The sequence below is a fragment of the Boleophthalmus pectinirostris genome, unplaced genomic scaffold (assembly GCF_026225935.1).
Source record: "Boleophthalmus pectinirostris isolate CB_2022bp ecotype Guang Dong unplaced genomic scaffold, ASM2622593v1 HiC_scaffold_1327, whole genome shotgun sequence".
NCBI classification, from domain to species: domain Eukaryota; kingdom Metazoa; phylum Chordata; class Actinopteri; order Gobiiformes; family Gobiidae; genus Boleophthalmus; species Boleophthalmus pectinirostris.
The window spans coordinates 1-25000 of record NW_026571038.1 but is presented as its reverse complement, the minus strand read 5'-3'; the positions used below and the strand labels follow the sequence as shown (position 1 = coordinate 25000).

Below are 25000 nucleotides of genomic sequence, written 5' to 3'. Positions count from 1 at the left end.
ACACCATCTGTGTGGTGACAAGCACCCTCCATCAGAAATGCTGCATAGTGTATATATTTCTAAAAATACATTAATGTTATGCATTTCTGTGGTTCTTACAGACAAATCCTCGTGGTTTTCTTCATTCTCAGTCGTAGGTCCCTCCATCTCTACAGCTGCTGAGCTCTGAGCTCTGAAGAGAGAGAGCAACAATTTAGAAAAAAAACATGTACAACAACCTTGGACTGATATGTAATGCATGGATGTTAAATTTAAATGAAATTATTTTTGAGAGAAGTAAGACTGCAAGATGAATCACAATCAAATGGACATAATTAGCAAATCGCAAAGGCTGCAATTTGTGAAGTGCCATCATTTCTTTTACAAGCAACAAAATATCCTGTCTGCATAAAAACTGCTAACCCTGTCCTTTAGATAAATACACAGATGTCAGTTTGTCAGTGAATAATATATTAACTTTCATTAAGATTAATAGTCCATAACCATCCCTAGTACCTTCATTATATCTGTTACCTGCTATATTGAATAATTTTTTTTTTTATAATTAATAATAATTAAACTAGACATAACGCTCTCTTAGTCAGGTAGCAGCCAAGCATCCAATGTTGATTGTCTTTCTATAACAGTGTTAATTAATGCATTAACAGACTATAGTGGTCCCCCATAGTCTAATCTTTGCCCCACAAAAAGTTGAAAAAAAAGCTGAACAAAAATAGGTGGTTATACAAATGATACTATGCTTGTAGTATTGTCATAAAAGAAATAATTATGGTTAATCTGTAATCAGTGCTTTTTGGATCAGCAAAGATAATAAGTCATTCACTTTTATACTAGTGATATTTTGCATGTGATCTCATGAACATTCCCTGGGTGTGAGAAGCTAACTGAAAGCACTGCTCTGTTAGAAACTCAAATTAGACCTAATCTGAGCTTCATAACTCTCTAATCTTAAAAGAAAGATCTGAACGAGTCCTCTCAAATAACATTACACTCGTTTGGGGACTGTCCAGTATTACAGAATTCTGGAGAAGATGAGACCGACCTGGCACCAGAAAGAAACATGGCCCTGTCTGGTGGAGTCACACACCCCATCAAAACATCTATGGAGTGCTTTACTTGGAACAACTGTGGCCAAAAGACTCATTTTGAAAGAATGGAAAACAATATCTGCACCAACCTTTAGGAAGTGGCTGATAGAAAAGCCTGTAAAACATCTACGGAAAAGCAACTACACCTAACCTCGGGAAATCTGCTAAAACAACTTTATAAACTTAATATATAAACATGAATAATGGATTTGTACTGTATTAATTTTAAATTTTTTATTATTTTATTTTTCACCTATTGATGATGATGGTGGGGGTGGTAATAACACAGATAACAGCTATTACTATTGTGGTTGCTTTTATTTTTGTATTTATTATTATTATTATTTGCTCTAGTCACTCATTATGGATTTACTGATATTTTTTTGTGTCATTCTGTGTTACTTGGTACTTCTCTGTTTGGTGAACACCTCTCCTCTTCGTCCAGGTGTGAGTGGACGTGTGTATTGGAGGGGGCAATTGTGTGAGTGTGAGCGTGTCTATTCCTGTGTGTAAAGATTGTGGGTTTTTTATATGTTTTTAAAACACAATAAAAAGATTTAATAAAAAAATTATAAAAATAACATTACAGTCTCAAGCTCGCTAGCACCTAAACGGTAACATGAATGCTCATATTAATCACAGGCTCCTGAAAATGTGCTTATATGTGTTTATATCCATTCTGTATTTTTTCTGTATACATTTGACACACTCTTAGCCTGATGTCACTACAAACTATCAATTTGATCATTTTAATTAATTTTAATACATTTTGTGGAGTGTAATTGTCATACTATAGAAATCATATTAGGTAAAATTATCAAATTATGGATTGCTTATTCCACCTTAGTCTCAGGATGCACTTATATACAAACATATTTTCAAACCCAGTTTGGTAACCTCTTTTTCCGAAACTTTTTTTTCCGAAAATACGTATAATTTAACTGGAACCGACAACTGCCATGGGACCAACTAAAAGTGTTTCTAAAGTAAACCACAAACCTGTTTGTAGCACATGTTTCTTGTAATCCCAGTTGCGCTTGCTTAATTTGTGGTTCTGACGCAGGAGGGTGGTTATTCATCTCATCCTGCATCTTGACCTCCAGATGTGTGCTCAGTGTACAACCATCTGCAACTGTCTGCTCCTGCCCACTCACAACAGGAAGAGGCTCATCTTCATTTGGTGGTCTCTCTACAGTTTCTGTAAATAATGGTTACGTCAGGAATAATACTACTTGAAAAAAAAAAAAAAAAAAAAAAAAAGGATCAATTCATTTTAGAGAATCAAACTTTCAGATGGATGACAGGGATAGAGGAGTAAGTATTACTCTTATATGAAATATAGTTTAAGGAATATAACAAAATTGAAAATCCAATATCTGATATTTTTTGTTAGAAATGCAGTCTGCAAATTCCTCATATTAATATTGTGGCCTCTTATGCTGCTGGCAACAATTAGCAATTTTCTGGAAGGCGATACAGTACCCACCTGACTCTTTTAACTTTAAATATACACGGGTATAATATGGGGTTGTTGCTCAACACTCAAAAATCAAAGTTAATTCGCCTTTCCACAGATCTGACTTGTAGCTTGGTCTAGTGTGACCAATTGCTTCTTGTCTCCAGGGAGATAGATAAGTTTAATGCTTTACTGAGAAAAGTTGCATAATGTGCCCTTAACAAGTCCATTATAATATAATTGTCTGTGTAATATTTCATAGTATTCTGTGTGTCAATGATCAGAATTACCTTCTACTTCCCCCTCCCCTCCAAAGGGGGGAGCCAGAGCTTGTCCAGTGGAGCCAAACACCCTGTCCATCCTACTGTGCCTGTCCCAAACGCGCTGCCCCCTGTAGGTGAAGTATTGGATCCTGTGTCGGGGCAGGGCCAGCTCTGTGTTGTAATCGCAGTCACATGGACTCGTCTCCCAGTTAAAATCACAGAAGGGGCGTTCTAACACCCCAAGGAAGCGGTCCACATAACCCACCTAGGAATGTCGAAAATAATCGATTCAGTCATAATCTGTTTTTCATAAAAGTAAACCTAAAATGAGAGTTGTGTTTTTTAATGTCACATTGTAACTTGGAGAAAAGGGTTCACCGCTTGCTTATCTCCGTGGATATTGTATTGCTTTGCTGGTCATGTTCCACAGTATGGCATTAAAAGTATCTATATTCAAGCAGTTGACGTCAACAGACCAAGTTACAGGTCAGATTTGTGGAGAGGCAGCACGCTCACAGAAATAATGCATATCGTTCAGAGTATTTTAGAACAATAAAAACACCTGTAACTGAATATATACCTGATAAGTTAATGCCATACGGTGGAACATTCCAGTAAAGCAATAGAAAGATAGTGTATCTTTAACTTTACCATTCAGAAAGTTTTAGTTAAAAAATTTGGCCACGTACAAGAGGTAATCTATTATACAATGTCTATTAAACTGAATTCAAGATTTCACTATTCTTTTAGTAAGGGAGACAATAACTGTGAATAATTGTGTTGTTTCTTCACAATAACTGTGACTACGTACAATTTGAAATTGTAACCCACCACAAACTGGGAAGAGTCCACAGAGGAGTCCCACAAGATCCTGGAGATGACATCATCGGCCGTGCGCATTCGAGGCTTTTTGTTGATCTCTGAAAGGAAATAAGCAAATATAATGTAATGTAAGGGTCACGTGACATCAAAACCTTCTATCTATGTTATAATGCTGTTTCCTCATCAAAAACATACCCCGAGTTGTATTTTGTTTCATTCACACATTTAACACACAAATCCTACATATTAAATTTTTTTCTTCTCTCAAACAGAAATGGCCCTGTTCCACCTTGTGATGTCATGTGATAATAGAGGAAGTGCTCCATTATGTTTTTAAACTCCATACGCCTTCACTTGAATCATTTGGATCATTTCCCATCTCGATTAAACAAAAGGTAAAAGGTAGCTGTTAGCTACAGCTCCATGACATCACAAGGTGGAACTGAGGATTGTGAGCTTTGGAGACGTAGACAGACTAATTAAGGGTTAACATGGGTGTGTGCATGAAAGTATGTTTTTTGATAAGGCAACAATTTTCTAAAATGGCTTGAAACTCTTGAGTTAATTTTGCATAATATAGCACCTTTATGAGTGAATAAAAAATTAAAAATTGAGCAGGAGGACAGGTCAGAGTTCAGTGGTGGTATTTGTTATGATCTGGTGTAGGTTTAATTTAGTAGCCTAGAGTAATCTCTGTAATTACCAATCCACATGGAAAAAAAATGGAACAAAGTCCAACATCTCTGTCAACATAAATTAACTGGAAAGTCAAAATTGTCTCTTTTTTACTACACTTGCAAAAATGTGGCAATATTTCATTCGAAATTTTCTATACAGTTGAGGTGAAGATTAAAATAGTGAGTTTATTTAACAATTTCCTCACAAATAATATTCAGGTTCATATATTGTGGATTTTTTTTAAAACTGTGAATAGTTATAGTAGTTTATAATAGTAGTTTATAACTGACTCCTGCCTCATGACAACTTGTAACATTTGGATTAACAATTAAATAATTTGTGTCTCTACCTTTCTCTTCATAGTTTTGTTTTTGTTTAACTTTTTTCTTCTTGCTTTTTTCTTCATATTCCTCATCAGTTTTGCTTGCAGATGCAGACTTTGAGTCATCCATCAGGAGCTCACTATAGAAAAAACATTAAAACATTAAAAAGAAGAAGGCATAACGCTTATATAATTTGTTATGTGCTCGTTCACATCGGCATTACCTATGAAACAATCGGCACTTGTCGGCAAAGCGGCATTTTCCCATTACAAAATATTGGCACCAATTTTGACTTTCTTTTTGATGATCTTGAACACCTAAAATACACAGAAACAATGCAGAAAAACAATTGGCTGATAAATGGCTAATGACTCAAAAGAAAATCTATATTAAAAATCTTGCATTTTTAAGTTAGAAAGTCTAAAATAATAAAGTTGGTCACATAAACTGTTGGACACTGTGAATTATAGTAACATTTAAAAAACATTTCTCCTGTTATAATCCTTCTCATAAATACTAGTTTGATGATATATGATTAAAAAAAAAACTATTGTATTGTCCTACAAAGGGGAAGAGGTCTGTGAAATTCCTCAGTTGTCCAGCTACAAGAAGGTGAGTAACAGAAGATTAACAGGTGTTTATTTGTCTCATCAAACTAGTGGTTCTCAGTTGGTGGTTCGGGCCCCAAATCCGCAAATGGAACACAGACAGGACTATTTTCAGTACCTTGTGGGGCTATATCAAATATCACTCTAAATAAATTGATCATTTCTATAGGCATTATTATGATCAATGTCTGAATCCACAACTCATTGAGGAAATATTGTAATTTTATTTGAAAACAATAACAAATTTGTAGACAGACAAAAATATGTTTGTGTATTACATTATTTATGATATGTTGTCTGGATAAATTGTTTTGAATGTGGGCTCATGTGGGCTGATGACCATTTTACCATCAGATTATTAAGAAATTATTGCATCTGCTTCTGAGAAAACATGAGTTGGTATATCCCATGATATATATCTCCATGACCCTTCATCCATCAACTCTCTCTTGATGGTGAATCACTTCCTGACTGCTAACATATTACAACTTTCTTACGCAACACAGATAATAAAGTATTGGCAACTGTACAAAAATCTCCACATCTCTTCAAAGCAAGAATGCAATTTACAAGAACTCATGGGTCACAGTAACTTAGAAATTCAAATACGATATCAGTGTTCAAATAATGATTTACCCGAAGTGCCCTTCTCATCCGCGGTTGAGGTTTGAGTTGGGAATTCTTGGCCGAGTATCGGGTCACTCTGATGGGCGTCATTTCCCTGCTTCTCCGCGTGGGACGAGCTCTCCTGTGAAGCCATTATTCAGCTGGAGATATTTCAGTACTAAAAATAAGAAAGGACATGAAAGTTAAATTTCGTTTTAAGTGCGGAAGTAATGTAGGCTAATAAACGCCCAGCAACAGAATACATCGTAGCCGTATATTTGGAAAGTTCTCCTATCAGTCATGATTAAAGTGCCACATATCTACAATGAAAACGATAATTTGCTGTTAAATAAAAAAACAACATAATTTTAAGGATACAAACCCTAAGCTCTGAAGAGACGCTTCTCACGTTGTTGACGTTAGGATTTCAGTGGAATGGATTATGGGTAATGTAGTGTTTTTTGTTTAGTTTTTTTTTGTTTTTTTTAGAATTGTGACTTTCTCTAAAAGCACTTTATCTGTTACACTTAATTATATCCAGGCTTGTTTAACAGTGATGGTACAACAACAGAAATCTCTGACTGTTATAAATTTATTGCATTATATAGTTAAAACGTGTTTTTTTCGGACAAAGTCAAGCGACTGCGTCACTTCTGCTAAAGCGCGTGACTGTCACGTGACAGATTGTTGCTACCTAAATCAGCTGCTCATAAACTCATGAAGTATGGTGTCCATGACCTAAATGTAAGTATTAAATTACAATTAGGAGTTTAGAACTAAAAATTGAATCTTTGTTTTGGGTGAGGGGTGACATAAAGGCTTAGTGTAATGCGCGTTTGCCCGTTTGCAGTCTGTTATATCAGGACAAAGCCTGTCTGAGATTCCCAAGTCACCTCGTTAAAGGTAAGACAAAACTTCTTACTATTTCTTACTTATACCTTACCAAAGAAATGACAGTGATGTGTGTGCACAAAGGATGGTCATTCTGGACATTTTAATTACTAACTTGTTCCTTCTTTCTCAGATGAATGCACTCGTGGCTCTCTGTCACTTCTGTGAGCTCCACGGTCCCCGGACCTTGTTCTGCACAGAGGCTCTGCATCCGCCGTCACCCTCTCCCCCCTCTCAACTCGGGCTGGCACTGGGGGACCGAGATGGGGACAGGGAAGGAGAGGGGTTGACCATGAGGGCAAACTGCTCGGCCACACAGAGGGGAGAGATGTGCGAGGTGGGTGCAGATGGAGTGGGGAGATAGACCACCAATTATGGAGGTTAAATATTGTGAAAGGTGCTGAATGTGTGTTAATGCTGCAGGGATGTCGATCTTTGCCTGCGTCTCACCCGGGTTTTGTGAGCATCGATGATGAGACTGGGATACGTTTCCTGAGTCATCAGCATCCACGGCAGTCTCAGCTGTTCAGCGTGGTCCGACAGGCCTGTGTCCGTAGCCTCAGCTGTGAGGTCAGGCCTGCTACTCCCTCATATTTACATGGTATCATGACATGTTAGAGACATATGTTTATTATTTTACTGTTCACTATTTCAGGTGTGTCCGGGCCGAGAAGGGCCAATTTTCTTTGGGGATGAGCAGCACGGCTTTGTGTTCTCGCACACATTCTTCATCAAAGACAGCTTGGCCAGAGGCTTTCAGCGCTGGTACAGCATCGTGATGGTGGCTATGGACAGAATCTACCTCATAAACTCCTGGCCTTTTCTGTTACGGCACCTCAGACTCACAATCCAAAGTCTGCAAAGCACAGCTCTCAAGGTCAGTATCACACAAGCTCAGCCGTCTTAACCAAACTATGCATTGTTATTAAATATTTATTAACTTTCCTATCTGCAGGTGTTTGACAGTGAGCAGGTAGTGTGTCCACAGCGTGCTGCCAGAATAAACAGTGTATTTTCACCAGTGTTTCCTCATCAGAGGAGTGGTAATGCAGCCCGCTCCCTCACCTCACTCACACAGCACCCAAACCTTTGGGCCAGCCTGCACTCCTCCTTCAGCTGGTGAGTCTTGGTATTATACTGTTATTACTTTTCTTATTACACATCACTCATTGTTCTGTGCTCAGGTTGCTGAAGGCCTGTGGGAGTCGCCTGACAGAGAAGTTACTGGAGGGAGCACCCACAGAGGACACGCTCGTCCTAATAGAAAGACAGACAGGTTCAAAGACATATGAACTATCAGTAATCACTAATACAATATTAGTCACTTATGTGACAATCAGGCATTTAAATGTATTGTAAAAATGTAACCTGGTATTGTTGGTGTTCTTTAATAGAGCAGGAAGAGGAAATGAACTGCAGAGAAGGAGCTGAAGGAGGATCAAAATCACAGCGGCACCAGACTGAAGCCATGATTGGGATGGATCTCTTTTCTGATGAGACAAACTTAGAAGAAATACCAGGTCCAAAATTCAGGTCTCTGAGGCATTTGAGACAGGTAAGCATTTGGTTCCCCATAATAGACTGCGTCTACTAGAATTTGGTGGTTATTATTTCAGATTGATGGCAGGGGCCTTATATAACTCTACAGGAGATTCATTGTTTTTGAATGAAATATTCAAATCAATATCATTATTTGTTAGAGATTAGCTCCACAAACTAGCAATGTTAATCGTATGATTTAAAGTTTTTTCAAGTGACAACAATGGTACTGATGTCACTGCTTTCTGAGACTATTGGCAGGAAACCGTATGCTGACCAAGGAGATGTTTGCCAGGTTTTGTTTTATGTGGATAGGTTCAGTAATTACAGAGATATTAACCCTAAACAGGTCAACAAATCTACAATCTGACCGTTTCCATTTTAAACTATAGGAATTCTAGAATTCTAGAATTCCTATAGGAATATATAGGAATTATGATGTGTTATTGTGTCATTCTTTCCTATTCATATTATTTGGATTAAATCTGGTTGCATTCTTTGTCAGGTTCTTGGAGCTACAGAGTTCCGCATTCTTGCCTGGCATGTGTTGATGGGAAACCAAGTCATCTGGAGAAGTGCAGATCCTGGGCTCATTCAATCAGCCTTCATTGTGTTAAAGGTACCTGCATTTTTCTCTGTAAAGTGGTCCACAAAATGAACTTAAACCATACATTTTGGGGAATCTGTGATCAATATGAGCGTTCATGGTTTCATGTTTGATTTTCAACACAAAAAAAAAAATGTGACTGAAAACTGAAAACGCTTGGCTGATCCTAGCTAACTTGTGATTGTAATGTTATTTGAAGACAAAATCAGCTCAGCAGCTGTAGATACAGATGTAGTTTTTTATGATCAGATTTTGTTAAAACCAAGTTCAAATTAAAGTCAAACTTGAGTAACAGATCTTCTGTGAGTACATTTAGAGAGCACTCATACTTACATATTCAGTACATCAAAACTGGGCCTAAACCAAAGGTAAACTCAGCACTTAACCTGGACTAGACCAAGGTAAACAAGGACTAGAACAGGACCAAACAACACAGTCAACATCTGGACTAAAATGTAGGACCAATTAATAACAATGTCAGTGTAATATTTTTTTTACTTTATTTTTATATTTTCATTCATATTTGTTTTCTGATAGTCTTTGCTCCCCGTCGGCTGTGTCCGCTCTATACCGTACAGTGGACAGTATGAGGAGGCCTACAAATGCAACTTTTTGGGTTTAAGTCCAGATGTTCCCATTCCGGTCCATGTGAGCTCATCAGGTAAAGAAAATATCACATTTATTGAACAGTTTATTCAACCCAAGTAAACTCAAGTGTATGTTGAACACCTGAGTAGAATTGTGTTCAAATACTTTTGGAACAACAACTGGTGACTCTCCAAACAGGACCTCACACCAGACCTACAAATCTCAACCAATCAGTATCAGTAATTTATATAAACAATCTATGGTGTCAAACAGACCAAGAAGTTTCTAAGGCCGCATCTTATTTCTCTTTCCTCGCTTCCTTCTCCTTGATTCCTCTCCTCGATCCTCCATTTTTCAGCTGTCAGTCAGATATGTCATATTAAGTGGTATCCCAAAGAAAACCACAGAATGAAGGAGTAAACATGAAGGAGGCTTCAGGAAGATTCTCCGGTGATGTGTAGACTGAGTGATATCTGTTACTGATCAATCTAAAATGCTCTTATTAAAAACAAATTAAAATGGCTAAAATCAGCTCTTTATGTAGCCATTATAAAAAAAATATATAAATGTATAGACGATCCACTGAATATTAAAATTTTGCACAACTCCAAACAACAACTGCGATATTATACAGTACCTTACCAAAACCACAAAAGGAACCATTTTAATGTAAAAAGCCGGTCTTAATAAGTGAGTCATAACACCAATGTTTTCAATGTTTTTATGTTTAGAGTTTTCCGTTCTGGTGGATGTCTCATCTGACAGAAATAGACAGAGTTCAGCTGTGAGCCAGGACAATGTTTCCTCCTGGTTCCAGTTCAACATCAGCAGTACAAACACACAGCCCACAGACAGAGGTACGATGCATTTTTACACAGTTTATTTCATACACATTTTCTTGAATGACTAACAATGACATTAATTGCAACAGAAACAATATCACAACTACAGTGGGTACAATTAACAAATCTCAAAGGCAGCAATCTAGGAAATCTTCGAAGTCCATACTAAATCTGTGTTAGTTCATGTTTTAAACTTGCTTGTCATTCCTGTATTTCAGTTCAGTTCATATTTCAGTATTCTATCAAATCAGAATCAGAATACCTTTATTGTCATTGCACAAACTTCACAATGAAATTTTAAAAAGCCACTCCACTGTGATCTCAAATAATCACACACACAGAGTATAATACATTTGTGTTAGTGCTCCCAGTCCTAATCCTAAAAATTAAGGCAGTTGATTGCAAAACTTGTTAAAGCCTAAGTAAGCTTGACTTTACAAGTATGTTTTTTTGTTTTCCTAGGCCCAACCTTGTTAAATAAGTTAGAAGTTGCTCTATCCAATGAAAACCTGTCCATGGATGTTGTGTCCCACTGTCTTTTGTGTCTGAAGGAAGAGTGGATGAAGTAAGTATATTTGCTAGACTTAAAGTTGATTTATTTTAATATGCTAAATGTGCTAAAACTTGGATGTAAATGTTGTGTCTTAGGTTTGCACAAAAAATTTACCAGAAAATTTCAGTGTAGAGTTATTTCTGATATTACGCCTGCATTACAAGCATTCTAATGATTTGCTACAATATTTTAGAGTCACAGGAAAGCTAACAACCACTAGCATGCACACATATACTTCCTGATTATCAAACAATGAGACACAAATTAGATGCAGACAGTACACAGGAGACTTATTTTGGTCTCAAGAGCTACTTATATAATACATCTACACTGTTGAAGACAAACTTTGCTCAAATACATGGACAACATATCAGGTATGGGCCCTTTAACAGTTTGTAAATCCCCTAAATCCTGCTTTCTGCCTCTTCCAGTAAAGTGAAAGTGCTGTTTAAGTTCTCCAAAGTGGATGGACGGGGGAGGGAGGACACACAGAAGGTCTTGACCCTGCTCGGTGCCACGGGGCCGGGAGAGGAAGACAACGTACGCCTGCTAAAGTTCTGGATGACCGGACTCAGCAAAACATACAAGACCCATTTAATGAGTGCGGTCCGAGGAGGAGAGAGGAGCCCCAGCCAGTGACAAAGGCCAAAGAGAACTCCACATGGCACACAGAAAAGGGAAGGCTGGGGGCTTTTATTAGGCATTATAAGGGTCTGAATTCAACTGTTGATCTATTATTGCACGGTTTTGAAGCTTTTTCTTTATAAACAGCTTCACTGACACTGACGAACATTTTTAACAATATTTTTAACAACTTTGTTTTTATGTAAAAGAAGGTTATTATACATTTAACCTATTGCAAGGTTTGTAGGGGTATCAGTGACTTGCTTCTCTCCATAGAGATGTTACTGCTTTTACTTGGAATGTTTCACAATATGGCAATGAACTTGCATCTATTCAGTTACTGGTGTTTTTATGGCTTAAAAATGCCTTGAAATTATGACGTTATCTGGTTTCCATGAAGATATGTTTATTTTCTTATACTATGGAAGATTTCAAACCACACAATAGCATCCCTATGAAGACAAAAGCAGGTGGCAGACCCCCTGAAAAGGAACTGTTACATGGTTACATACAAATTTTAATTGCAACAAAATCAAAGGACACATTCTTGGTCTTTATGATGTTCCTCTTGTATTATTTGTACAAGAACCTTCATAGAGTGGCACAATATCTAATAATTATTTTTATGCCAAATATTGTATTTTAGGTTTAACTTATTACAGGGTTTGTGTTTTAACAAAATAAAAATAATTAAATCTAACCACTCGGTATTTTCTTACGCTTTTATTTTAAATAAAAATTTAAGGAGATCCACTGAACATTTCTAGCAAGGCCTAATCATTTTATATCAAAGCAAACTATTCTGAATTCATCATTTCATAGTTAAAGTGCATAATGTCCTTTTTCACTAAAGCTTAGTTTTACAAAAATGTCTAGTCTTGTCATTCTGATGAAGATTATTATTTTAGTTACAGTTTGCTATTATTGGCTAAATTACACAATACTTATGATTAGACAAATGTAAAGAGTTGAAAACACCTTTAGTTGGCTAAATTAATGGTTAAACTGTCAGAAATATGTTCTGAAATTTTCCCTGCAGTTTGGATGGAAATTTCTGTGGAATTTTTTCTCTACTTTCTTTTTTCCCGCAAACTGCTGCCACTGGACTGATGACTGATAATACACACACACACACACACACACACACACATATATATATATATATATATATATATATATATATATATATATATATATATATATATATATATATATATATATATATTATATATATTATGTAATATATTTCAAGTTTTAAGTAAAAATTAAAGCATTAAAAACCTTTTAATCCGCTAATAGCTCCATCTTGTGGCGGGTAGGAGGAAAAGAGGACAGCGTGCATTTTTCTGTAGCTTCCCCCTCATTTGTTCTGTGGCTGCCGTCCAGCATTCCCAAAGGGTTAAAGACAACACTCTTATGTTTTATACGGTTCAGATATACACAAAATAGTTGCATGACAGGACCTCCTAAACATTGGACTGTATCAGCAGATTTACGCTCTTAATTAGCTCTAAAAAACACAGCTGTTTTTATATCACATAAGCAGTGTCTGCTGAAGTTGCAGTCAGTAAAAAACATGTGGCTTTATTTAAACTTATAGAGGGCATGTGTGTTTTTGCCTGACTCACGCCTACAGTGATTTCTATAGTAAAGCATAAATTATCATATAACTGGACAAATAGATGAACTTCTGCAGAAATCGTTGCATAACAGCTACAGTTTTGGCAGCGCATGCACCCTAAATCTCTATAAATCTGTTTTTCATCTCACATATTTTACTAATAGTAGAAAAAGGAACACAATGAGCAAATTTAGAGTGTTATCTGAGCAAGCTAAATGACAGAACAATAATAATATTTATACCACTGGAGAGGCATAAGTAAGCAGAGGTGAAGACATTTTAGTTAACAACACCTTTGGGAGTCTGTTCGTGTGGGTTTGTGCTTGGACCACATTGCTTTTCTCAAGGATTTTACTAAGATACTTTTTCTTGTCTTTGGCTGATTTCCAAAAGCTGTGATCACACTTCTACACACACAAATTTCCATTGCTTTTTAGGGAAATTACATTGACTTGCATTCATTTTCTGGAAAACAAGTCCAACTAACACAGTATCTTTTATCTTTAAACCATGCTTTTGATCTAAGAATAAAGAATTCACGTCATTGGGACCTGATTTTTGTCTCAATATGGAAGACAGGTCCCCAAGAATGAATTAACTCTGTCGATTTCAGTCCCCACAATGTGATTAATTACCGCCCACCATTTCAAAACTGGGACTAAACCAAGAACTTAATCTGGATTTAATATAGACTAGATTTGACCAGACCAAGATCATACCAGGACTCAACCAGAATCAAACCAGGACCAGGAGAGACAAGTGTGAACAGAGCCAAAAAGGGAAGAGTATGTGACACTTAAGGTGTCACAACTCTGTGTTGGCATTGTGTGATTATGACATGTTGCTGTGTGATTCAGCCTGAGGAAAAATGATCACATCTGTGCATCAAACTTCACAGCCTGAGCAGCAGAACCTTTTTTCTCAGTATACCCCCCAGCCATCCTGTTTCATTCAGTTTTTTCAGTGAGAAATAAAACATATTTTTACCACCAGGAATGCCATTATCGTTTCTTGTTTTACACTGATAGACAAATAGACACGTAAGTCGCTGTCAATGCATAATACATTATATGTTATGTTTAAATTGGACATATATTTCACTACTAATGAGAAAAAAAATTTAAGTTTTATTACACTGCAACTTCTTTTTTTATTCTGCAATGATTCCAAGTCCCCAAGTACCCCATGTTGGGCAACACTGCATGACAGAACAAGCAGGGGCACAGCTTCAAGAGAGGGGTGAAGGAGAAGTGAAGAAAGCTTCCATTCAAGACATATTTTTCAAAGTCGAGCAGAACAAGCCATGTTTGATTATCTGAAAGAACTCTTGTAGTGATTAAAGTGAGTGATACTGCGCAGTGGCTCTGGAGAGAAGTGGGGATACGAAGGCGCAGAGGTGTGGGGGAGAGTCCAAATGAAAAACATGCGCTCCAACGGCATGAGTAAGCCTCCTCTGTCTGCTCAAAAGGGGGGAGGACAGGGGGGAGGGAGGCAGGAGGGGAGGTGGGGGTCAGGGGAATGTGGGGAAAAGGGGGAGGGGGCTCGGTCCGTCAATGGTGAGGTAAAACGTGTGGATGTGGGAGGGGCCCCGACTTAAAGGGAGCAGACAAGCCACCGCACACAGCAGCAGTATACAGCACTTTCACTTTGAGAGGGCACTGAGAGAGAGAGTGGGGCTGCAGGGAGAGGGAGCAGACACAAGAGCAGGCCACATCTATTAACTCGTTTCCAGGCAGCGGCACCGGGACAAATAAGGCTCTTCGGGCAGATATAGGTCAGTACATAGAAAGAACGAAAACGAAAAAGGATAAAGTACACAAACTAACAAAGGCCTGTCTGGAGAAGGAAGGATCCACTCTCTCCAAGTAGGAAAACCAAAAGTAGGAGCGCAGGATGGCGTGAGAAGATTACTCAGGACTTTTTGGAAAGTACCAAAGGAATATTCAGAACTTGTGCAAGAGATGAGAAGAAGATCGAAAATGAAGATATGAAGAAGGAGGGACATACTGTGTAAAAGACCCTCTGAAACCACACACAGAAGTGAACTTGCCTTTGACAGCCGTACACAGAACAGCCTGTCTGCAGTGTTTGCTGTCAACCAGAGAAATGGAGAAGCGCCCATTCTCACAAAGATAAAAAGGATGTCACTACCAGGTAAGAAATGCACATGTTTAAGTTAAAGTTAAGTTTATTTAGAAGAAATAATATTAAGTTACAAGGCATGAGCTGTGGAGAGTAGAATAACTATGACTCATTATGCAAACTAACTACTTAAGTGTTTCATTCTGCTATTTATTTATTTATTGTAGCTAATCTTTTTTTCTCCACAATATTTTACATTTGGAATAGTGTGTTTAGTTTGGATTTTTTGGGAGATATGACATAATTAGTTTCACTGTTGTTATTTATCTGCAGAAATATATCACACTTTACATTTTATATCATGACAGGCCTATTAGTTATATTGCATCATGGTTAAGGTGGATTTAGACACAGATGAGTCACTGCCACAGGAAACTGTTGTTGTGCTTCCTTTATGAGGTTTATCATTTTTGACGGACCTCATAGCAGCCTCTTCATAATTTGTCTCTCTGTGTCTTTTCTTTAAACTCATGCCTGTCACAGTTTTGCTCTTTCTATCATTGTGGACTGCTCAATGTGGAGGCTGTGGCTCTGACCTGGGAGGTGTAAAAAACATTAAAACTACTATCGACATGAATGCAAAGGGGTTTGTAAGTTACACTTTTTGTTACTATTACTTTATATTAGATTGTTAAAAATGAAAGTGCATGTATGTTATAGGCAAACTTGTATCTGTACCTCAGTAGGAAATGGTCCAGACATGTCCACTTTTCAGATGATGTAGCGCAGTCAGCGGCTCAAATGTTGTGTAATTTTCAACCCTCTTAACAATTGTGTATTGTTTATGTCTAACAGCCTGGTAATAATAATAACTAGTGTCTAAATAGTATGCCACTGACTGTTTAACGGATCTCAACTATATTTATCTTGTTTTATTATTTTTTTAGCGATCAGTGTTTCCTAAGGATTACTATGTTAAGCATCACTACACAAGTAGCATCCTCTGTGACAATGACCCGGTGAGTTAACAAGCTTCCTTTTTCCTATAAATACCCAGAAACCAATCGATATTCAAACTAGCTAAGCTATAAATTTAAATATAAAACAGAAATGGTATATGACCACATTGTAATTTAACAACTGATGTTTTGTACAAGAACAGCTAGGCATGTACCCACGCTATTTATCCTTTTTATTCTTGCTAAAACTATTATTTTAAAACTATTATATTAAACTATACTATTATTTTTTCTCAAGTTTAAAATTTTAATACCGTGACAGTGCAATGTTATTTCAGCTGCTTTTACAAGACGACCCTTGAGTTTCACTTTACAGGAGCGGTATTGACTTGTGCTGTGGCTTTTGTGGCAGCTGCTTGACACATCAGCCGTGCATCTTAAACTAATTTGAGTGTTATTTTGCCTTTGCCTCCAGTGCTGTGTGTTCCCAGCTGCCATCGTCCTCCTAGATTCGTGGCATGTGTTGATCAAAAACCTGTATGACGAACACATAAATCGCTCCTTAATCAGAGATCTAAAACAGACACTGGAAAAGATTATCAAGAGCAACAGAAACACAGAGGTACAGTTTAACTAAATGTTTGACATGCTGTAGTCACTTATTAACAGATTTGCAGCCTCAGAGTTTTAACCACACTGACTGTATTTTGGTCTTATTATTCTACTCCCATTTATATCTTTAGTTTATTCTAATTAGGACTAGACTCCCTCCAATTGATTCATTATTATTGTTTTATCCAATCAAATAAAAATATTCAAATTGTGATTAAAAGCACAGTGCCAAGTGTAATTTAAATCCATTACAACACAGAAATATTTTGTGAAATTGTGGGACAAATAAAAGTTTTCAGATCTTTCATAGCTTATTTTTGGCACATTTTTGAAGAATTAAAGGTGCACTATGAAGCATTACTGGTGGAGCATCTGCCACCTGCTTGTCTCCATGGAGATGCTATTGTTGCCTCTACAATGTCCCAAAGTATGGCATTAACTTGATCTATCTTGCATTGTTGCCAATTATAGGTGTTTTTATGCTAAAAATTCATACATTCTTACTGTGAGTGGGGTCGCTTCTCCACAAATCAGATTTTTTACTTGCCCTTGTGGTGTCACCCACTTGTATACATGGAGTTGTATAATTTTAATACCATACTGTGAAACATTCCAGAAAAAGCAATAACCATAAAGATAAGCAGGTGATAGACAATCCAAAAGTAAAAGTAAAACTTATACAATGCATCTTTACGATAGATTGAATATGTTGCAAGAGTTGTAAATCTGGGTGTTTCTTTGACAGAGGTTTCAAGAGGACACAGACTTGAATTTACTTTCTGACCACACTTCACGTCCAGAGGAGCTCCTCAATCTCACTTCCGAGCTGTTTTCCCGTTGGATCAAGGTCAGATGTAATTCCTCCATTGAAAGCTGCAGTCTTCCCACTCTGCCACCTGCAACAGAGAGAAAGGACTTTGAGCGCACCAGAGCCAGACTCTTGACCACTCGAGGTGTCGACGAATGGGACAGTCTTGATGGGGAGTGGATAATGAATGCTACGCAACTGATGTCCAGCGGGGGCAGACTATCCGTGCCATACTCTGTGTCCATCTGCAGCCCTCTGCTCTTCAGGCTCTACTGGTGGCTGATTTCCTGAGTGATGCTATAGGAAAAATGCAAACAGAATGCAACAAAATGCAAGGAACAGCACTGAGAGATTGTTGGATGATTGTATGTTTGGTAGGAAGCTTTTTTTTAATCTGAGATGGCAGGTACACACTGTCACAATAAATTGGGTTCATGTGACAAGGTTTAACATTTAGCTGGAGAACAGGTCAGAATTCTATGGTAGAGTTTGCTCTTTTGCTGTCAGATTGCAGATTTCTTGCAGACTTGGCTTGCGGTTTATGTCTCTGTACTTACCGGGCCTATTCATGTGAAACAAAAATACACGTCTTTTCTGTGGGTGCAAATCTGACATCATCTTTTCACACTATTTTCAAAATGTGTTTCCATTATTCAACCCCACAAACGTCACTGTTGTCAGCTGAAAGGACTTAAAGCAGTGGGATTACTATGACAAGTTTATATAGTCACTCCTTAACAATAGTTTGGATGTTTCTTTCAAAAACAGCTAATCTACCATAGAGTTATATAGGCTCCTGTCCTCCATCTGAAATTATGACAAATTGTAGAATATGAACGCAACTTATTCACTATCAAGCCATGTTCATAACAGATACCAGATGATAACCTAGCTATTTTCAGCCTGTTTTCAATACAAGCTTCAGCTACAGCCAGGCTCTGCTCTTTATGCTAACAGAGATTTAAACAGTGCACACAACAAGCCATGTCTATTTCTGTTTACAAAGAATGTTTTGTATGATGTAAAGTATTATTGTCCTTTATATAAATAATTCTAAGTTAAATCATTTTAGATATCAGTGTCATCTTTTGAAAAACACCAGCTCATAAATGTTTTTTAACTCTTAGACATTTCAGGTGTGAGTGCACCACGAGGTTACACTTGCCCCTACACGCTTACACCCACACACCCACCACTGTCCCTGCATGACTATCCATGGTACATAGCACAAAAATTGCACTAGTTTTACTTTTGTTTTAAGGGAATCCACAGATCTTGTCTGCTTAGGTAAATGGACTGAAAAAATGCCTTTTGGCCAAGTTCAAGATAGACAATGATATGGATTAGTTGTTTTGTCTTATCACTGTAGCCTATTTTTAAAATGCCCCCAAGCCCCCATATATAACCAGAAAACTCCAGACCATTAGTGATGAAGTCCCATATTGATTGATTTACAGAGCTGTTGTCTAAAGGTTAGGCATTTGTTTCAATCAATGGCTATAACATAAGCCTATGGGATCCAGCTATCCATGTTATTGTGTAGCTATGTAATAAGCAGTGTTGGAAAGTAACTAAATAAACATAGTGTACAGTAATTTTGAGTAACTGTAACTGGTACAGTTTCTCTTTCCTTTGGTATATTCAGAATGCAGATATATGTTTCTATAATCAAAGGAATAGCTACATGTTGGTGCTTGTTCATAAAATTCTGTCTTCAAACTGTTGTGAGAAAAATACACACAGTATAATGTGAAACACAGTGTCTGTGGTGCATGCATGTGTGATTTTTCCTTCACAGTACTCCAATTGGACCATGACATGGAATGAGTTACTAAAAAGGGCTAAATTTTAATGCAGGTATCCAGTATTCTGTAATTAAATACATTTTCAAAGCATGCTTCCTTTGACTGGTAATAAGTAGGCTACAATATTTGATTACTTAGAACTAGGTCAGTTGTTTAAACAAATTTTAGGCTATTTATTTATCTATTTTCATCAGTAGTTATAATAATAGTCAGCTAGTACGTCAGCTAGACGTACAGTCAGCTAGTAATAGCTGACTGTACGTCTCTTATCTTATAGATTCAGTATCCTGGGAATGCTATCAGTAAACTGTATTTGTTAATTATTTTAGACTATAGGTTTGTTGATAAAATACAAGTTTGTTATTTGGTTTCATCAGTGATTAAATATGTATTTGTTAATTACTTTACACTACAAGCCTGTGTGGTTCAGCTTACTCAATAATTCCTTTTACAGATCATTATTTCAATACCATATCTAACTAAATAAAGTGTATTTTAAAAGTAGGTAAAAATATCTCAAAATTTCCTAAAGTGAGGAGATTGAATAAACTGTATTTGTTAATTACTTTACACCAGAAGCCTGTGTGGTTCAGCTTACTCAATAATTCCTTTTAAAGATCATTATTTGAATAGTCTAACTAAATAAACTGTATTTTAAAAGTAGGTAAAAATATCTCAAAATTTCCTAAAGTGAGGAGATTGAATAAACTGTATTTGTTAATTACTTTACACTAGAAGCCTGTGTGGTTCAGCTTACTCAATAATTCCTTTTAAAGATCATTATTTGAATAGTCTACCTAACTATAAAAAAATGTATTTTAAAAGTAGGTAAAAATATCTCAAAATTTCCTAAAGTGACGCGATTGAATACACTGTTTTTCTTTATTACTTTACACTACAAGCCTGTGTGGTTCAGCTTACTCAATAATTCCTTTTAAAGATCATTATTTGAATAGTCTAACTAAATAAACTGTATTTTAAAAGTAGGTAAAAATATCTCAAAATTTCATGAAGTGAGGAGACTGAATAAACTGTATTTGTTAATTACTTTACACTACAAGTCTGTGTGGTTCAGCTTACTCAATAATTCCTTTTAAAGATCATTATTTGAATAGTCTAACTAAATAAACTGTATTTTAAAAGTAGGTAAAAATATCTCAAAATTTCATGAAGTGAGAAGACTGAATAAACTGTATTTGTTAATTACTTTACACTACAAGCCTGTGTGGTCCATCTTACTCAATAATTCCTTTTAAAGATCATTATTTGAATAGTCTACCTAACTATATAAACTGTATTTTAAAAGTAGGTAAAAATATCTCAAAATTTCCTAAAGTGAGGAGATTGAATAAACTGTATTTGTTAATTACTTTACACTACAAGCCTGTGTGGTTCAGCTTACTCAATAATTCCTTTTAAAGATCATTATTTGAATAGTCTACCTAACTATAAAAAATGTATTTTAAAAGTAGGTAAAAATATCTCAAAATTTCCTAAAGTGAGTCGATTGAATACACTGTTTTTCTTTATTACTTTACACTACAAGCCTGTGTGGTTCAGCTTACTCAATAATTCCTTTTAAAGATCATTATTTGAATAGTCTAACTAACTAAATAAACTGTATTTTTAAAAGTAGGCAAAAAAAATCTCAAAATGTCCTGAAGTGAGGAGACTGACCGTTCCAGGCAGCAGAGCAAAACAAGCGCCAAGAGGACCACACAATTCCCGTAAATGGGGGAGAGAGAAACGGGGAGTACGGGGGAGTCCGCAGCTGGAGAGAAGGGGGAGGCCCCCGCCGCGTGTTCAAACCACGTGGCCTGGCTCCACGCGCTCACCGGAAGAAATAACTCAACTCTCCAAACCAAAATGTCTGCCCCCGGTGAAGACGACACGTTTGCCGAGGATCAGGCGGCCATGGAGGAGATGGGAGACACTGTCAGCGACGATGACGAGGGAGTGGAGATGGAGGACGGGGACGCGGAGGAAGGGGTCGAGGAGAAGGTTTATGTGCCCGGGATGGAGCCGCTTGCGCCAGGGGCAGAGCTGGAGATGGACCGCTCAGCTTACCGCATGTACCACGAGTGTCAGACGGGTAAACTATGCCATAACACGCACGCAGAGGTGGATAAAACATGACTCTATTAATCTTCCATGTTATAAAGGCGACATCTGTACTCAAATGTCAATTATCCATTACTCTAGTAACCTAAACGTAAAAGCATGTCATAAATTATCTATTGCTTATAACAACATTTGGAAACATGCCTAGGGTAACCAGACGTCCCTATTTCCCTGGGACAGTCCCAGTTTTGAGTCCTGTGTCCCATATCCCAGCAGATTTATCCAAAACCAGTGATTTGTCCCAGTTTTATACAAGAAATGTCCCAGGTTTGACCAATTTGATCCCTGCCAACAGTAAAGAGAGAGGCTAACATTGTCATTTGTTTAGGTTAAATACAGAAAAGCTGCTTAAAATGACCAAAACACAAAGAAAATGTGACTATACTGGCTCACAAATTAGTCATGAATGGTCTCTGCATAACAATTTTCCTTGATTTTATGATTACCAACCACCAAAAATCCAGGGATGTCCCAGTTTTTTTATTTTGAAAATCTGGTCACTCTACTATTGCTCATAACATAACATTTTGAAACATGCCATCTGTAGATTCTTTTGATAAACTATGTGACACACAGAATCAAAACAAATGATACATTTTATGAAGAAATTCGAGTCATTAAACTATTTATAAATAAAGCATTTGAAATAATTTAATGCTTCTTCAACTTGAGCAGATTGCATCCTTGAACCTAAACTACAGAATATAGTGTGACTTTCTGTCAGAGGTGCAATTTCATATCTTTAAAAGCGGTTACAGTCTAGTTCATGTATCCCGTATGTCTAACTGTATTTTTATGTTTATAGGGGCTCCATGTCTGAGTTTTGATGTGCTTCGAGATAATGATGGAGATGGGAGAGAGCAGTATCCCCTGTCTATGCTTCTCTGTGCTGGGACACAAGCAGATACAGCCATTGCCAACAGGTCTGTGCCTAGATACAAGATTAGAAAATAGAAATAAAGCCCTGCAGCATGGGGTTAATTCAAATGTTAGCTTGTTGGAGAAAGAGAGACATTCTGTTTAATATGTCTATTGTGTTTTTACATGAGGGATGGATGACATATTAAAATGAATCTGTTTTGCTTTTTATGATTTGTGATAATTGATAACATGTTCTTGAAGTCCATCTGAAATGTGTTAAAAGTGTTTGAATGTCTTGGATGAAATTCCAGTATCAAAACAAAAAGAGACTCTAATATTCTGAGAAGTGAATATCACTTCCTGTCAGTCAGTCAGTATAACTTTATATATCCTCTAGGGACAATAGATACTTTTTACTCCTAGCCATATTTGAAAAATTCTCTGAAAGTTTGTTTTGATTGTGTTTTACTTAATTTTGGCAGTTTTCTCATTATTGATTGTATTGTATGTGCTCAACTTCAAAAAGTTGTATACCTCACCCACCTGTACACCACGTTATTGTAAACAAACATTTTCATTTTAGACTCCTGGTCATGAGAATGCACAATCTACATGGCACAGAAAAAGACTCTGGTGAAGAGGAGAGCAGTGATGAAGACAGTGATGAAGATGAGGAGGATGAGCAGAAGAAGCCACAGATGGAGCTGGCCATGTTACCACATTATGGAGGCATCAACAGAGTCAGGGTAAGTAGCTTACCCAGCTCACCTGTTGTCATTGCAGATTCTCCGAAATTTGATGACTTTTGCTTTGCATCCAGAATGAATTAAACCAACATGCATTCACTTCACATGTACCCCAAATTATTAACTATTATGAGCCCCCTGAGTAAAGGATTAAAAAATTAAAACATTTTGTGCATTCCTACTGTGATTCTTACTTCTCAGATCTGATCTGTTATTGGCCCAGTGGTGCCACCTACTTGTGACCATAGGGACTGAGACATTTAACACCATACTCTGGGACACTTTTTAGTTAAAGCAATAAAATCTTGAAAAAGTGTGTGAAAGACAAACAACAACAGAAAAGTTAAGCTGTGCCCCTTTTTAAAGATTTGTCATTATTGCGTCATTTTTCATGTTAAGTGTAATACAATGGACTTTTTCTGTAGGTGACCCGGTGTGGAGATGTTTCATTGGCCGCTTGTTGGTCTGAGAAAGGACAGGTGGAAATATTTGACCTCCGACCTCAACTGGAGGCTGTGCATAATTCTGCAGCGATGGCAGCGTTTTTGAACCAGCAGAAAGAGGCCAAGGCTCTGTTTAGTTTCTCTGGACACATGACAGAAGGCTTCGCTATCGACTGGTCACCAACAATACCTGGTGAGTGAAGCATCTAGAAGTTTTAATTCACAAACTATAAAAACACACATGTTAAGAAGGAGCGAGACAAAACATTTATATAATAATTTTTTTAGAGCTTAAGTGGTGATTTCAGCATTATCATAAATAATAAACATGTAATTGCTTATTTCCTTAAGAAGGTAACTGGGGCCCTCTCCTTCTTCTGAGAGTTCACACTTCTTTGTGATTGATTAAATCTGCCTTTCAGTCACTAAGAGTGTAAGCGAGGCTGACCAATAGGAGGAGTGCGTTTGGAAAAGTAGACTATAGAATGTGTCTTATATGAGAGAATAAAGATACAATAAACAGAAAATAACAGATTAACAATATAGTGATCTCTTTCGGCACCTAAATTTAGATATCTTATTTTTGTGCGACATGATGGTCTCGTGGTCTCATGAACAATTAGCTAATTCCCTCCCCCATTTTACACTTAAATTTTGGCCTTTATTAGACAAGGCAGATCTATGTATTAGAGAAATAATTTTTATATTTTCATCTTAAACACTCTTTTCCTCTTGTGTTCTTTAGGTCGCCTCGTGAGTGGAGACTGCAAAAAGAACATCCACGTTTGGGAGCCGCAGGAAGGAGGCGCGTCCTGGAAGATCGACCAGCGTCCATTCAGTTCACACAGCAAATCAGTGGAGGATTTACAGTGGTCCCCCACAGAAGCCACGGTACGGCCAACTGCATTAAGAGTGGAAAACTTACTAACATATTCACATAATGGCTCATAATGGCAAAAAAAAAAAAAAAAGTATGTATGTGTGTGTGTGTATATGTATATATATATATATATATATATATATATATATATATATATATATATATATATATATATATATATATATATTATATAATATATAAATATCCTATATAGTGGTATTAGTAAAGCTATTTATGGATAAAAATAAGCTATTGTCACCTGTTTATCTTTGATTATGGAAAAAATCATTATCACGATTATTGGTCAATTATTGAAACATTTTAAATAATTTTTTAGTTATTTGCACAGCTTTCTTAAATATGGCTTTCAAATATCTACAAATATGTACAATAAAATTTATAAAATATACTTTTGAACATGAAAATAAGGCATAGAAAAACATAAATTTATCCCAAATAACCTATATGTCCAGCTGTTCTATAATCTTTATATTTAAAGAATAAAATAAATAAACTTCTTTATATATTAAATTTTTTTTTTTTTAAATCCCAAAATAAACTTTGTTAAGCTTTA

General features: G+C 36.7%; 4 protein-coding genes across 4 annotated transcripts; 3 read left to right on the top strand and 1 right to left on the bottom strand.

The window, feature by feature from the left end:
* Window positions 1-25: 25 nt before the first annotated feature.
* On the bottom strand, window positions 26-6379 carry LOC110163040 (leukocyte receptor cluster (LRC) member 9; the record flags this gene model as incomplete). The annotated part of the gene is made up of 8 exons (XM_055149824.1): window positions 6227-6379; window positions 5875-6022; window positions 4854-4947; window positions 4657-4769; window positions 3639-3727; window positions 2835-3072; window positions 2088-2286; window positions 26-172 (listed from the first exon to the last, which is right to left on the bottom strand). Coding segments are annotated over exons 2-8 (1004 nt in total), but the record flags the coding sequence as incomplete, so codon positions are not given.
* A 70-nt stretch (window positions 6380-6449) lies between these two features.
* Window positions 6450-12188, top strand: flcn (folliculin). Its single transcript, XM_020927974.2, has 13 exons — window positions 6450-6588; window positions 6695-6747; window positions 6869-7072; window positions 7159-7305; window positions 7391-7612; window positions 7691-7854; window positions 7920-8011; window positions 8130-8290; window positions 8780-8893; window positions 9419-9542; window positions 10201-10326; window positions 10774-10876; window positions 11296-12188. Exons 3-13 carry the CDS (start codon window positions 6869-6871, stop codon window positions 11501-11503), a joined length of 1665 nt encoding a protein of 554 aa, XP_020783633.1. The 5' UTR covers window positions 6450-6588; window positions 6695-6747; the 3' UTR covers window positions 11504-12188.
* A 2540-nt stretch (window positions 12189-14728) lies between these two features.
* On the top strand, window positions 14729-18636 carry zgc:174888 (uncharacterized protein LOC558116 homolog). Its single transcript, XM_020927963.2, has 5 exons — window positions 14729-15263; window positions 15735-15841; window positions 16139-16210; window positions 16626-16772; window positions 17508-18636. Exons 1-5 carry the CDS (start codon window positions 15251-15253, stop codon window positions 17859-17861), a joined length of 693 nt encoding a protein of 230 aa, XP_020783622.1. The 5' UTR covers window positions 14729-15250; the 3' UTR covers window positions 17862-18636.
* Window positions 18637-21091: 2455 nt separating this feature from the next.
* On the top strand, window positions 21092-24437 carry LOC110163074 (glutamate-rich WD repeat containing 1; the record flags this gene model as incomplete). The annotated part of the gene is made up of 5 exons (XM_055149823.1): window positions 21092-21467; window positions 22302-22419; window positions 22941-23103; window positions 23529-23739; window positions 24292-24437. Coding segments are annotated over exons 1-5 (999 nt in total), but the record flags the coding sequence as incomplete, so codon positions are not given.
* Between the last annotated feature and the right edge of the window lie 563 nt (window positions 24438-25000).